Source organism: Mustela lutreola, chromosome 7 (assembly GCF_030435805.1).
Source record: "Mustela lutreola isolate mMusLut2 chromosome 7, mMusLut2.pri, whole genome shotgun sequence".
Lineage (NCBI taxonomy): Eukaryota > Metazoa > Chordata > Mammalia > Carnivora > Mustelidae > Mustela > Mustela lutreola.
The window spans coordinates 150,527,006-150,542,221 of record NC_081296.1 but is presented as its reverse complement, the minus strand read 5'-3'; the positions used below and the strand labels follow the sequence as shown (position 1 = coordinate 150,542,221).

Genomic DNA, 15,216 nt, shown 5'->3' with positions numbered 1-15,216 from the left:
GGATGCCACGGCAAACTGGGTTTCAAATATGAAGCCACAGGAGAAAAGTGCTCAATTTTTTAAATGGTAATTTTTCCCAAGGAAGTTTTTAAGCAGCACAGCTGACATCAGTCCCACTTGGAAAGCCCCTTTCCATTAAAAGTGAGATTTTATTTCAGAAACCAAAACTAGCCCTCCGTGAGCGGCTCTGCGGTGTGAGCGTCCCCGGCTGATTAAGAGGGCCTAGAGGCGGTCTTGTTTTCTAAAAACAGCTAGTACTTTCTCCAGAAGTTATTTTCTGTCACAATATCCTAAAAAGCCAATGCAATTCCACAGCTTACTGGCCCCATCTAAGGAAGCCACTGTCTACCACATCATTCTTGCCCCCAAACACAGGACAAGAGCCTCTGCTCCCAAGCTGTCCTTTTTTGGACTTGATTCTAACCCCATCTTGTGCCGGAAATCACCTCCTAGAGATTAAAAATAAAACGAAGTTTGAGTCCTCTCTACTTCCATGGCCCCTGCCCTAGACAGCCAAGGGCTCCAGGAGTCCAGGACAGGAAGGTCGGTGGAGGCTTTGGGGAAGTGAACACAGGGTTGGACACGTGTCCCCCGGAGCCCTGGGCAGACTGGGGAGGCTTCACAGGCCTGGGAAGCTGGGCAGGAGAACTAAGGGCTGATGGGAGACAAAATTAATGTGTTTCTAAATAAAAGCTTTCACTTAGACTATAATATGAAGCTTGTGCTAAACTGCCTTCATCATAAGACTCTCTTTACATCCTCAGACCCTAGGGGTGAGCGGCATTTGGATGGGATCCCCGGATGCCTGCAAAAACACGGAGCAGGAGGAGAGCCAAGTGCAGAACAAGGAGGCAAATCAGAGGAGCTCTGGGTACCAGCCCCACCCCAGCCCCACCCCAGCCCCGCCCCAGCCCCGTGGCCAGCAGGCCTCCCCCAGCCCAGCGCGCAGTCCAGGTTTGCACGTAGGAAACCGCAGGTGCTCTGAGTTAGCTCAGCCATCACTAAGCTTGACTCAAAAGTCATTTTAGCCACAAGGCAGGGAAAGCTGAGCTCACTGTTTGGATAAGTGGATAAGACTACAGCCGGAAGGACCTGGGGGAGGATGACAGCGGGGGAGGACGCCTGCAGTGCCATTATCAAGGGCCATGCCCTCAGCGGTGAGTCAGGAGAAGTGGGCAGCCTTCCCAGGCCCCTGTGCCTGACCCTGGGGACCAAGTCTGACAGCATCCTGCCATGACTCCCAGTGCCCAGCACCATGCCCAGAAAATACCTGGGGAGGAACTAAGACGCTTTCTTGGACGATGCTGTTTGTGCCACCAAACTCCGGCCTGCCTCCCTGATGCCCTCTGTGACTCTAAGGTGGCACCAATGCTTGGCCCACAAGGGCTTCCAAAGCGCCAGCGTGTGCTCTCCTGATTGCTGAGTAAGCACGCACACACCAGATTCCTACCCAGGTGGGGACCTGTCCTGTCCTCCTACTGACCTGCCCTCCTCAGCCTCTGCCCCCCAGGAGCACCTGCACTTTCAGGGCTCCCCACCACCTGCACGGAGAGGGGACACTGGCATAGGACTGGGTGCTGGGCGAGCACATCGGGAGGCGCTTGGCGGGGGGAGACAGAAATCTGTGGGATGGGGCTGGGTAGGCCAGTCTGCGAGTCCCAGAACCCTGGACAACTCAGGGATGAGGTTCGACTGAGTTTCCCTAAACGATTCATAGGCGAGGCTCCGAGAATTTGATCTGAGGGTCTCGAGACGTTTAAGCTTTAGAAGGCACTGCTTAGAGACGCGGCGGCGGGCGGGAGTGGGGGAAGCCGCCGGGCCGCGGGCCTACCTCAGCAAGGCAGCCATGCAGGTCTCGCAGAACCGGTGTCCGCACTCGGTCTGCTTCGGGTTACACAGCACCAGGCGGCACTTCTCACACTTGTACTTGTCCTCCACGGTCTTCACAAACCTTTCTTTGTAGCCTCCTTGCTCAGGGACGAAGACGGACGTGCTGGTGGCGCCACGGTCGGGGTGCAGCTTCAGCGGGGGGTTGGGCGGCAGGGTGCCAGGGGGGTCCAGCTTCTTACTCGGCTCCATTTTAGGAAAGAGAAATTCTGTGGAGAGAAAGCAACGATCCTGAGTGAAACGCTAACCCGTCATCCTGCGCAAGGAGAAGAAACACAGCTTTCGGGATGAAAAAGTGCCGGAGCACCGTGGGGTTTTCCAGTTTAAGTAATGCACGAGATCCCTCCTGACCTCACTGCATGATGGGAACGAGACACGAGCAAATGTGCTTCTCCCCTTTCGACATCGGCCGAATGCTACTGTTGACGTTACTGGGCAAAAAACCTCTAAAAGGTACTGGTTGTGTCATTAAGGTTCCTTGAAGTACAGGTAATATCTGGCTGTAACTTAAAAGTTCTGCGCATCATTCTGATATTTTGGGCAAAGCAACAGTTGTTCTCAGCCAGTTTTATTTCTTGGTTCTCCTCACTGCCAATAACAGCCCCATGATGTGACTCACGGGTGGCCTGTCCCACGGTGTCACTCACTCCAACCACAGCAGGCACGTTTGGATGGTGTCTGCAGACTCATGTGATTCCTGCCCCCGCCAAGACCCCAAGAGTGTGCCCACGACACTCCAATCTGGGTGCGCTGTGATTGGCACCTGCTCTTGGTGCCTGCGGCCAGCCTGACCCCACCTTGCCCCCCACCCTCCCTGCCACCGCCACCGCAGGACCCCACGCCATGCACCACAGGGCCTCAGGGTGCACCTGCTGGTGTCTACAGCAGGCAGGCCCCTCTCGTGCCCGGGATGGAGCTGGGGGAGGGCACGCGGGGACTGAACAGGTCTCCTGTGCCCACACAGGCAGCCGTCCTCCTGCACATGGTGACAAGTGTGCAGACGGCTTGTTCCCACCTGCAAGTTCCCAGCAACAGGCCCAATGAGCAGCTCCTAGACAGGAGCCAGAGCGATAGCAGCCTGCGCGGGCCTCCAGCTGACGTGCACAGCAGCACATCTGGCGAACCTGCAGAGGAATTTCTCTCAGAGCTCACCAGGTCTCTCAAAACTACAGTGTTTTTTGCTCAATCCATTTATTTCTGCTAATTACAAAAATAAGGACCAAATTCCTTCTTCTCACAAGGCCGCGAGCGTCTGTGCCTCATTCCGTTCCCTTCTCTTCCCAGTGCAAGGCTGCCGTGGGCTGGTCTGGGGCCTGGCCGGCGCCCTCGGACTGACCAGCGGGGGCGAGGCAGACCCTCACCCCAGGCCACGGTGTGCTGGGTGCAGAGTCCCAGAATGAATGTCTCCTGACTAGGGCTGCACAGAACGCCAGCAGCTCAACATCTGAAAAATAAATGAACTGGTGTTCTAGCCACTCTCAGGCTGGTTTTAATAAAATAGAACATCAGTGTGGCAAAGAGTGGGAGCTTCCTGCAAAATCCGTTTATGAAAACAAACAAAGCTTCCAAAATGGCCTCAGAAGGCTAGCAGCCCTTTGCGCACCAATTTACTGACCAGAATCTTATTCATTAAGACGCCAAGCAGCGAGGTGCCTGCTGCTTACCTTGTCTATCTGCCTGTCTTAGCTTCTGCAGATGCTCTGGGTTCACCGCTCCCTTGTCAAGGAGGCTCACCCTGGCCAACCCCATTCACCAGGCCTGCTTTGCCCTGCTGTGTTTTCTCTATGGCACTTCCCACCCTCTAACTCTACAGCTTCTTGTTAATTGTCTTTCTCCTCAGGCAGAATGTGAGCTCCTTGGAGACATGGGTTTTGTTGAAAGACAAGCCCCAGGTACCCAGAATAGCGCCCGATGTGCAGAAGGTCCCCAGTGCACATTTGCTGAGCTAATGGAGGGAAGGGTGACGTCCGAGCCAATAGTACCAAGCTGCGTCTCTATGACAGGAACACTCTTTAGCTTGTAGATCTGGTCTTGGAGCCTCCAGCCTTGAAAATAACTTCTTAGATTATAAGCTACTTGTGACTTTGGTTTAGTATCTTAGCCAATAATGTGTAGGAAGCTATGTGTTCAATAAACAGTTTTTTTTTTTTTTAAGATTTTATTTACTTATTTGACAGAGAACACAAGCAGGCAGAGAGGCAAGCAGAAAGAGAGAGAGAGAAGCAGGCTCTGCACTGAGCAGAGAGCCCAATGCGGGGCTCGATCCCAGGACCCCAGGACCATGACCTGGGCCGAAGGCAGAGGCTTTAACCCAGGCACCCCCAATAAACAGTTTTTAATGAGAAATATCTGATTCCTGGGGCACCTGGGTGGCTCAGTTAAGCATCTGCCTTCAGCTCAGATCATGATCGCAGAGTCTCAGGATCAAGCCCCACGTCAGGCTCCCTGGTCAGTGGGGAGTCTGCTTCTCCCTCTGCCTCTCCCTACCACTTGTGCTCCCTCTCTCTCAAATAAATAAAACCTTCCCCCCAAAAGAGAAATATTTGATTCTTTAAAGGTAAATTCCTATTTTAAACCTGACAGACAATCAACTTTGGATCAAACTAATGATAAATAATAAATATTTATTTACCTATAACATGCCATACTCTGTTTAAAAGTAAAGAATACAGCTTGGGATCTTTTGTTCTTGTATGTTACTTAAGACAAGTGAACAGATGCCAATTCTATCCAGGTACTTCAAAGAAAACATCAGAGCAGCCCTGTGCTGACGGGCAGAGGGCAGCCCATGGCCAGCAGGTCTGTCCGGACTTCCCCGTGAGGCAGGTGCCGACGTGGCCGCCTCTGCGGTAGGCCACTGAGGGCCTCTGACAATCCTACCCAGCAGCCTGCATCTCGTCCCACGCATGGCCCATTTCCCCATCTAGGCTGCAGGCTGGAGAATGAGCCTTCAGGGAAGGAGGGAAAGACGGCCTGCGGTGCTTGGGCTGCAAGAATCAGACGCCGACCTCCTCTGCCTGATATTCACAGCGGAAGACAAAGCAGCAGAAGCAGATGTTCTGAACATGAAATGTCCAGAAGGGGCAAATCTATAGCAACAGAAAGCAGATTCACAGCTACCAGGCCGGGGGAAGGGGAGCGTGTACTAATGTGCATGGGGTCTCCTGCTGAGGGCATGGAGGTGTTTGGGGACTGGATAAAGGGGGCGGGTGCATAGCCTACAACCCACTGCTGAACCAGACACTTGAAGGAGATGAATTTTATAGTACGAGAATCATATCTCAATTTAAAATCTAAACAAAAAGTAATATAAAATAACTGTTCAACTGGGGGGAGGGATTTAGGGAGAGGGTGGTGGGGTTATGGACACTGGGGAGGGTATGTGCTATGGTGAGTGCTGTGAAGTGTGTAAACCTGGCGATTCACAGACCTGTACCCCTGGGGCTAAAAATACATTATATGTTTATAAAAAAATAAATTTAATTTTTAAAAAACTGTTCAAAATGGTTCCATTTGGATTTGGTTAAATTGTGACATTTATATATAGTGGCACATGCTCTAAAGTATAAGACTCTAACACTAAACTATACCTGCCCAATGCTGTGGTCAGTGGCAGACATGTGGGGGAGCCCAGAAAGACTTTCATCCATATTATAGCAGATTTTATTTATTTATTTGACACAGAGAGAGAGAGACAGTAAGCGAGAGGGAACACAAGCAGGGGGAGTGGGAGAGGGAGAAACAGGCTTCCTGTGAAGCTGGGAGCTTGACATGGGGCTTGATCCCAGGACTCTGGGATCGTGACCCGAGCCGAAGGCAGGCACCCAAGTGACTGAGCCACCCAGGTGCCCCTTTCCATATTATAACAGCAGGTGCCCTCAGAGAAGACAACAAACAACTAAAACATGAGGCTTTAAAGTGCAAAGAATAAGGACCAGATCCTCTGACTGCAAATACCCAGAGGCAGACGCTCTCTTCTGGAGCTCTGTGAGAGTGTAGAGACATCCAGAAATGGCAAATGCATGTAAAGAAACATGTCTTCTCCCTCCACACAAACCGTGTCACACGTGGAAATGAATCAACAGCTTCATCTTGGGGGCATCTGGGTGGCTCAGTTAAGCGTCTGCCTTCAGCTCAGGTCATGGTCCCAAGGTCCTGGGATCGAGCCCTGCATCGGGCTCCCTGCTCAGCGGGAAGCCTGCTTCTCCCACTCCTGCTCCCCCTGCTTACGTTCCCTTTCTCTCTGTCTCCGTCAGATAAACACGGGCATATACAGATCCACTTTATTATTCTGAAGGCTGCATATGGCACTCTACTGGTTGGTTTACCTTACTTTATATAACCAGTTCCACTAATGGACAGACTTAGGCTTGTTTGATATATTGCTATTTTTAAAAAGTTTTTTTTTTTTAAGAGATAGCAAGCGAGAGCGTGTGAGCATGAATGGGGGAGGGGCAGAGGGAGAGGGAGAATCCCAAGTAGACTCCCTGCGGAGCACAAATCATGACCTGAACCGAAATCGAGTCAGATGCTCAACTGACGGAGCCGCCAGGCACTCCTGATGTTTTGCTATTATGAACAACCTGCAGTGAACATTCCTGAACACAGGCAACCATACAGCAACAGAACAACTGGGTCAAAGGTGATGTGCAATTTGTGGTACTGTAATCACTGCCAAACACTTTCAAAAGGTTGTATATTACATATTTCCTCCCAACATTTACTAAACTATTGAACAAATATTTTAGAGAACAGCCCATTTCACTCAAATACTGACAGTTCCCACTTTACTTCAGCCTCGACTTTCCTGAAGAGTGTTGCTGGCTACACGACTGTACGAACATCAAGGCACTCAGCCTGGGAATGCCAGTGTCACGGGGGCGGGCGGCAGGCCCACTACCTTCCTACATGGGTGGGAGAACCTTTTTCTAGGAGAGCAACTCGGCAAACGTCTGCCAAACCAACCACATTTTACTTCAACAAATACAACTGGGCACATACAACATACACAACTCTGTGCCTCACACATCGGGGACACAGGGATGAAAGAGACTGTGCCCATCCTTAGAGAGCTCTGAGGGAGTCATGAGGAGGTGAGCACTCCAGCTGAATAAGCACAGGACGTGAGCACGGCAGGTCCAAAGGGCCGCAGGTGCAGATCTTCCAAAGAGAAAGATGTCACATAGGTTTTGGGGAGGTCGGGGCTTCGGGAGTCGGACTGGAGGTATCAGTTCAGTTCCAACAGAGGAGGACCAGAAGGAGCAGCAGCAGACACAGCACTGTTAGGCGGTCATGGAGGGGAACCTGGTGTTAAGGGTTCCGGGGGAGGAACCAGCCAGGCAAGATATCTGGCACTGAGCGGCCTCGGTGGTAAGACTGCTTCAGGGTCCTTCAGGTGGATCCTTGGGGACAGCACTGATCCTCAGGGCCTCACTTCTCTTTACCTGAAAAGCAAGTACTAGCCCTAAGGGTCCTAGCACTATCAGACATCACTGTAATATTTTATGTTGAGTCTGTAGACTCTGCTGCACTGTATATAGAGAAGACACATCCTCCCGCCAATGGCGGCCAGGCAGCCTGACAAGGACTGGGTTGTTTCCCCATCTTACTTAGACACCCCCAAGCCTTGTTTTATTTATTTTTATTTTTTAAAAGATTTTATTTACTTGACAGACAGAGATCACAAGTAGGCAGAGAGGCAGGCGCAGGGGGAGGATAAGCAGGCTCCCCACCAAGCAGAGAGCCCAATGTGGAGCTCGATCCCAGGACACCAGGACCATGACCCGAGCCAAAGGCAGAGGCTTAACCCACTAAGCCACCCACGCACCCCCTAAGCCTTGTTTTAAAAGCCCCTTCTCAGCAATATGGTAAGAAAAAGAAATAAAAGGCATCAAGATCAGAAAGGAAGAAATAAAACTATTTCTATTTTCAGATGCCATCATCCTGCATATACAACTCAGGAATCAACTAAAAACGAGTTGAACTAATAAACTTATTCAGCAAAGTTGCAAAATAAGAGATTGATATATAAAAGTCAATTGTGTTTTTATATATATATTAGCAATGAGCAACCTAAAAATGAAATTATGAAAATGATCCATTTATTTATTTTTTTAAATAAGATTTTACTTATTTATTTGAAAGAGAGAGAGAGAGATCACAAATAGGCAGAGAGACAGACAGAGAGAGAGGCGGAAGCAGGCTCCCTGCCGAGTAGAGAGCCTGATGCTGGGATCGATCCCAGGACCCGGAGATCATGACCTGAGCCAAAGGCAGAGGCTTAACCCACTGAGCCACTCAGGTGCCCCAAATGATCCATTTATAATAGCATCAAAAAGAATAAAATATCCAGGAGTACACGTAACCAAAGGAGGGCAATATATGTGTATTGAACATTACAAAACATTGTTGAAAGACATCAAAGATGTCCATAAATGGGAGGCCAGCCCATGCTCACAGGCTGGAAGACACAACACCTGATGAGACAGCCACGCTACTCAAACCGATCAGATGCATCTCAACCCCTATTACAGTCCTGGCTGGTTCTTTCTGCAGAAATTAAGAAGCAGAACCTAAAAGTCAGATGGCAATTCAGGGGACCCAGAATAGAGAAAACAATTTCAACAAAGAACAGAGCTGGAAGACTCACACCTCATTGTTCTACAACTCACTACAAATTAGTCAGGACACTATGGTACTGGTGTTAGACATACAGATCAATGAAAGAGAACTGACAGTCCAGAAATGATCCCTCATGTTTATGGTCAAGTGATTTCCAACACGAATGCCACAGTCATCTCAATGGGGAAGGGACAGCGTGCGCTCAGTGCCAGCGAACTCACTGCCATCACGGAACAAAGAAGGCCTCTTCCTGGACGCTCTCTTTGCAGCTCAAGGGCTGCACTGGTGGCTACCACTGCTTAGATAACCACGTCATTCCTTCCCAGGGGAGCCACGCAGCATAGCTCTGGCACACAAAGTATTGTTTCAGGGAGGACAGCTGGGTGGACTCTAAGACCTCCCTGGCTGGTATCCCTCCTTCCTTCAAAAAAATGTATTAGGTGACACATAAACAAAATGACTGTGTGCATGGGGCACCGGGCTGGCTCAGTCAGTAGTACACATGACTCTTAATCTCAACGTTGTGAGTTCAAACCCCAGGTTGGGTATGGAGCCTCCCTAAAAAAATAAAATAAATATTATGTACAAGACCCAGAAAAGAATACAACAACCAAAAAGGCCCCAGAATCCACGACATACCTAACAGCCACAATCTCCCCATGTGCTTCCTTAGCCATTGTCCTGCCGCTCTCTGGAAGTCAGCCTGAAGTTCGCACCTATGGCTCTTTTGCTATCATATATATTTTTCTTCTTAAACAATATGCTTTTGCCTGTTTTCGGTCTCCCAGAATGCTATCATACCCAATGTACCCTCTACTGTCAGCACTGTACACTCTCACCCATGGCTGCTGTGTGTGGTAGTTATGCTTCATTCATTCTCACTGCCGTGTGATAGTCCACAGGTGACCTAGCCATTTTCTGATCACAGTTGCCCACCCTTGCTGTTACAGAAAGCATGCTCTGAACATTCCGGCACATCTGTTCTGGGGCCCTCGTGTAAGTCTCTCTAGGGTCTGTGCTCTAGATCACAGAAAACTGTGAAGTCTGTGGTCAGATCTAGCCAGCAGCCGACTTCTGTTGGGTTATGGCTACCTACTGTCTACTTCATTGAGCCAAGAATGCATTTTAGATTTTTAAAGGGTTGAACAAACAAATGAAACAAAGGCAACTATATGACAAGGTCATAAAGCCTAGAATATTTACCATCTTGCCTTTTACAGAAAGTGCCTGCCAGTCCTTGCCGGGCACACCGCATCCAGCACCAGAGGGACTGCGGAGGTTGTACGCACAGCCAATTTACAAGCGAGGGCCAAACTGCTCTCAAAAGCAAAGCAGCATAAATGTTTCTGTTAATCCACATCTTCACCGACACTTGGGTTCTGCCAACCTAGCAGGTACAATGGTCTGTTTTCTTACTCTGATAATTAAAAAGCTTTAGCATCTTTTCATACATTCATAGGCTCACGGGCCACTTATGCTTTTCCTTCCGTGAAATGCCTGATTGTGTCTCTCTTCCATGTTTTAATTGGGCTATTATCTTTTACAATACTGATTCGTGGGGGTTACCTACATATTGACTGTTAAACCTACACCTGTCTATGTCTTCCCCCAGTCTGTGGATGGCTTTAACTTTATTTATGTCCTTTAAAGAAGAAAAGTTCTTAATTTTAATGTAGTCAAATTCATCCATATCTTGGCATTTTAAAAAGATTCATATTATCTTACAGGTGGTGTTGATGGAAAAGGGACAACAGTATATATGAAACCAAACTAGAAAGCAGCTCTAACTCTATTACAAGATTGTTTTCAAAAGAAGAATATTATGTTGAAACAAAACTAACAAATAAGTCACTATGTCAAACAGACTCACAGTGCTCAAGGGAAACATTCTTCCTAAGCAAGAGCTCTTCGAGTCAGAACCCAGACTCGACATGAACCCTGAGTGGGGCCCATGGGTCATCCCATGACCTTCTGCATAAGTGAGATGGCCAAAATGGGCCGCAGCTTTCGCAGGGAAAGCAGGAACTAGACACCTCAGCAGGTGCCAGGATTGGTGGACAGATGAGTACTCTCGGGTTTTCTGATGATCCCAGATTCTACCAGCCATTCATTGTCACTATGAAAAGTTAGTTCTGATTTGAAGTGAGAATCATCTAACCACTTCTTAAAACAACTAGGACAATAGGAATGACATCTTTAAGTCTTAAAATAAGACAAATACTCACCTACTGTGTCCTAAGGAAAAGGGAGTTGGATTTGGGAAAACCACCATTGGAGGCAAATTCTTCATAATCAGCTCAGAGGCTGATAATCAGGGGCTTTCCTAAAGCTGGATAGTAATGTGGTGATCACTTTGAGGCCATCTATAAAGTCATGCAGATGGAGAAACCATGGAGTGAATCTGCTTCAGGTTCCCTTCCATCTATGTAAGAGGGAGGGTAGAAACCTCAAGATCACCAAAGGAACCAAAACTGCCATCAGCAGGACCAAGTTCTCAGTAACAACATGGGAGAGCACAATTTTACCAGAATGACCTCTAACCAACAGGTACAAAACAAATACGAAAAATAATTTACCTTTGATCTTGTTTACCTCCCTAAGCCATCTTAAATCCTTTCTGAAATCAGGTGTACATAAATTAGGCAAACTCAAAGTTGGTAACAGCATTAAAACCAGACTAATGAGTGGGATCAGTGAAAATGGCTGAGTAAAAATCTCCAAAAGTCTATCTTTCAATAAAAGCACGGGGAAAAAAAACCTGGCAAAACCCATCAGATACAATTTCCCTGGGACCTTGAAAACTAACTAAAAGCTTGCAGCAATCAGAGGAACACTTAATCAAGAGAAACTAGCTGAAGATAAGAAGGTAAGAAGAGTAAGCCCAATGGCATTTTACCCAATGCTGAACCCAGGAGCCAGGATGGTGGCCTGGAGGATGACAATCTGTGATCCCAGGACAGGAATATGGCAGGAGATGGAGGGGTAGTGGGAAAAGAACAGACCTCATTTGCAAAGAATTTCAGTGGTTTGCTTTGACTTATCTAGAAGACCAACTCAAAGCACTTGGCTTTACCTCAATTAACTCAGAATTCTCCCAATGCTTAGGTGGCTACCGGTGGTGGTGGTAAGGGTGGGGGGTGGTTACTGAAAACATTAAAGGGCAAATTTATTAATCACCACTGCCTGGAGTAATCAGCAACAACTGAGGGAAACAACAGATTAACCAAAACATTAAGAAGAAAAGCTGGGATAAAGGACTCTGACTAGCTCCAATGTGTTTCTGGGAATCTACGAGGCCACACAAATGCCCAGGGTTGTGTGCATGCTCAGGAAAGCCCTGAGAAGACCTTAAGCCTCTGGCTGACCTTCAGGTTCTGCACAGAGAAAGAGAATGGTAAGGAAGAGTTGTCGACTGCCTGGCTGTGTGTTGAAAACACTCACAAAGACTCCATCTGAAAAGACTCGGAGATGATTTTGATTGTAGGCACTTAAGGAAATCTGTGTCCAATCATGAGCTGAATAGTACGCTAATGGAAGAGGAACTTCAATGACTACACATGATAAAGAATATAAACTTTACAATCTTAGTTCAATAATTCATTATACAAACAATTATAACAACAAATCCTGGGGATGAGGGAGAATCTCATTTACAGACTTGCCACATTATAATATTAAAAATGTCAAATTTTTAAAAAAATTACAAAGCATGCAAAGAAACACAGAAGTATGGCCCATACACAGGGGAAAAAGCAAGAAATAGAAACTGTCCAGGAGGAAACCCAGACACTGGACTTATAAACACTTTAAATCAGCTATTTTACATGTATAAGGAAGCCATGTCTAAAGAATAAAAGAAACCATCAGAACAATGGCCCAAAAAACAGAATATCAATAAAGATAAATTTTTTAAAGGAAAAAAATAGAAACTTTGGAGCTGGAAAGCATAAAACTGAAATGAAAAACTCACAACAGGGGCTAAATAGCAGAACTTAGCAGGCAGAAGAAAGAACTGGAGAACCTGAAGGTGAGTGAACTAAGTAAATCTAGTCTAAGTTACAGAAGGGAAAATACAACAAAGAAAAATGAACAGAGCCTCAAAGACCCATGGGGCATCACCAGTCACACCAACATATACATTAGGGGAGTTCCAGAAAGGAGAGGAGGGAGAGAAAGGATTGGAAAGAATAATTGAAGAAACAGGACAAAAAACTTCCCACAGTTGCTGAAAAATAATTAATTGGTTGATTAATTAATCTGCACATCCAGGAAGCTCAACACTATATAGGCTAAACTCAAAGAAATCCACAGTAATGTACATTATAATCAAACTGGAAAAACAAAGAGAAAATTCTGAAAGCAGCAAGAGAGAAGCTACTCCATATATACAAGGATTTCCTTAATCAGAGTAAAGCTGGCATCTCATCAGAAGTCATGGAGGAACTGGGTATGGTGCATACACAATGAATCTCGGAACACTGAAAAAAATTAAATTCAACAACAACAAAAAGAAGTCATGGAGGACAGAAGACAATGGCATAAAAAAAAGACAATGACGTGACATGTTCAAAAGACTCCTACATCTAGCAAAACTGATCTTCAAAAATGAAGAAGACTCTCAACAAAAAAAAAAACAAATAGAAAACTGGGGCACCTGGGTGGCTCAGTGGGTTAAAGCCTCTGCCTTCAGCTCAGGTCATGACCCCAGGGTCAGCAGGGAGCCTGCTCCGCCCCCACCCCAGCCCCTTCCTGCCTGCCTCTCTGCCTACTTGTGATCTCTGTCAAATAAACAAATAAAATCTTAAAAAAAAAAATAGAAAACTGAATCCAACAGTATATTAAAGGTATTACATACCATGACCTAGTGGGATTTATCCCAGGAAGGCGAGAGTGGTTCAGTGTAAGAAAATCAATCAATGTAACATACCACAATAATAGAACAGGGAGAAAAAGATACAATTATCTCAACTGATGTAGAAAAAAAATAGTTGACAAAACCTAACACCCGTTCATTATAAATATCCTCGGAGAACGAGGAATAAAAGGGAACTACCTCAACAAGATAAAGGATATCTATAAAAAACTCACACTTAATGGCAAAAGACTGAAAGCTTTCGTCCTAAAATCAGCAAGAAAGGGAAGGATGTATACGCTTTCACCACTGCTAGTCACCATTATACTGGAAGCTTTAGCCAGAGCAAGAAAAAGAAGTACAAAGCATCCAAATAAGAAAGAAGTAAAATTATTTCCATTTACAGATGACACAGTCCTACATAGAGAAAATCCCAAAGAATTTACAAGAAAAACCAGAGCTAATAAAGGAATTTATCAAAGTTTCAGGGCACAGGAACATCAGTTGTGTATCTACACAATAGTAATAAATAATCTGAAAAGGAAATTAAAAAAGCAATTCCATTTACAATAGCACTCAAAAGAATAAAATACCCAGGAGTAAATTTAACCAAGGAGGTAAAAGATTTGTCCACTGAACACTACAAAACAGTTGGTGAGATTAAAGAAGACACAATTAAACAGCAAGACATTTGTTAGCTCCAAACAAGTCTATGTACATGGATTAGCAGACTTGATATTGTTATAATGGCAATATTACTTGTAGGTTAATTAATGTGTTAACATGACTGGACCATGGGGTGCCTAGATATTTGGTCAAACATTATTTCTAGGCGCTTCTGTAAGGGTGCTGGACGACACTGACATACAAATTGGCAGGCTGAGTAAAGCACACTGTCCCCCCCCCTATGGTGGGCATCAGCCAATCAGTCAAAGGCCAGAACGGAACAAAAAGGTGGACTCACCTCCAAGCAAGGAGGATTCTATCTGACTGCCTTCAAACTGAGACATTGGCCTTTCTCCTCCCTCTGGATTTGAACTGAAATATCGGCTCTTCTGGATTTTGAGCCTGCCCGCCTCTGGACAGGAACTACACCATTGGCTCTTAAGGTTTCAGGCCTTCAGATTCAGGCTGGAACTAAGCCATTGGCTCTCCTGGTTCTCCAGCCAGCCAAATGACCCCGCAGATCTTGGGCTCTGCTTGCCTCCATACCAGTAAGAGCTAATTCCTTATAATAAACATAGCTTTTTACACACGCATGTGCACACACGCACACACAGGTTTTGTTCCTCTGGAGAACCCTAATACTCTACCCAAAGTGATCCACCAATGCAATGCAATCCCTATCAAAGCTCTAATGACCTTTCTTTGACAGAAATGAAAAATCTGATCCTTGAATTCATACGGAATTGCAAGGGACCGCAAAGAGCCAAGACAACATTGACAAACAAAAAAGAAGTTGGAAGACTCACACTTCTCAAACTTACTACTTCGAAACTACAGTAATCACAACAGTGTAATACTGGGCATAAGGACAGATATATAGACCAACGAAATACAATGGAGAGTCCAGAAATAAACCCACACATCTATGGTTAAATGATTTTTCATAAGGATACTAAACTATTTAATGGCGGGGGAAAAAAACCAAAACGGTCTCTGGGACATTGGGAAGCACAGGCAGAAGATGAACTGGGAGCCTTAATATCACTCTCTACGTACAAACTAGGATCAAATGGGATTACCAACTGAAATGTAAGAGAAAAAAAGAAAACACTGGGGCAAATATTCATAACCTTGGGTTTGGCAAAGAATTCTTAGATATGACACCAAAAGCACAAGCAACAAAAGAAAAA

At 46.2% G+C, this 15,216-nt stretch overlaps 1 protein-coding gene across 8 annotated transcripts in view; it reads right to left on the bottom strand.

The window, feature by feature from the left end:
* The window catches only part of TRAF3 (TNF receptor associated factor 3), a 119,024-nt gene that overhangs the window by 31,151 nt on the left and 72,657 nt on the right, over nucleotides 1-15,216 (bottom strand). For all 8 annotated transcript variants that reach the window (XM_059183192.1, XM_059183193.1, XM_059183194.1 and 5 more), the window contains one exon: nucleotides 1,832-2,096. In XM_059183192.1, the coding sequence (XP_059039175.1) occupies nucleotides 1,832-2,079 (248 nt within the window). In that variant the 5' untranslated portion in view covers nucleotides 2,080-2,096. The remainder of the gene's footprint in view (nucleotides 1-1,831; nucleotides 2,097-15,216) is intronic.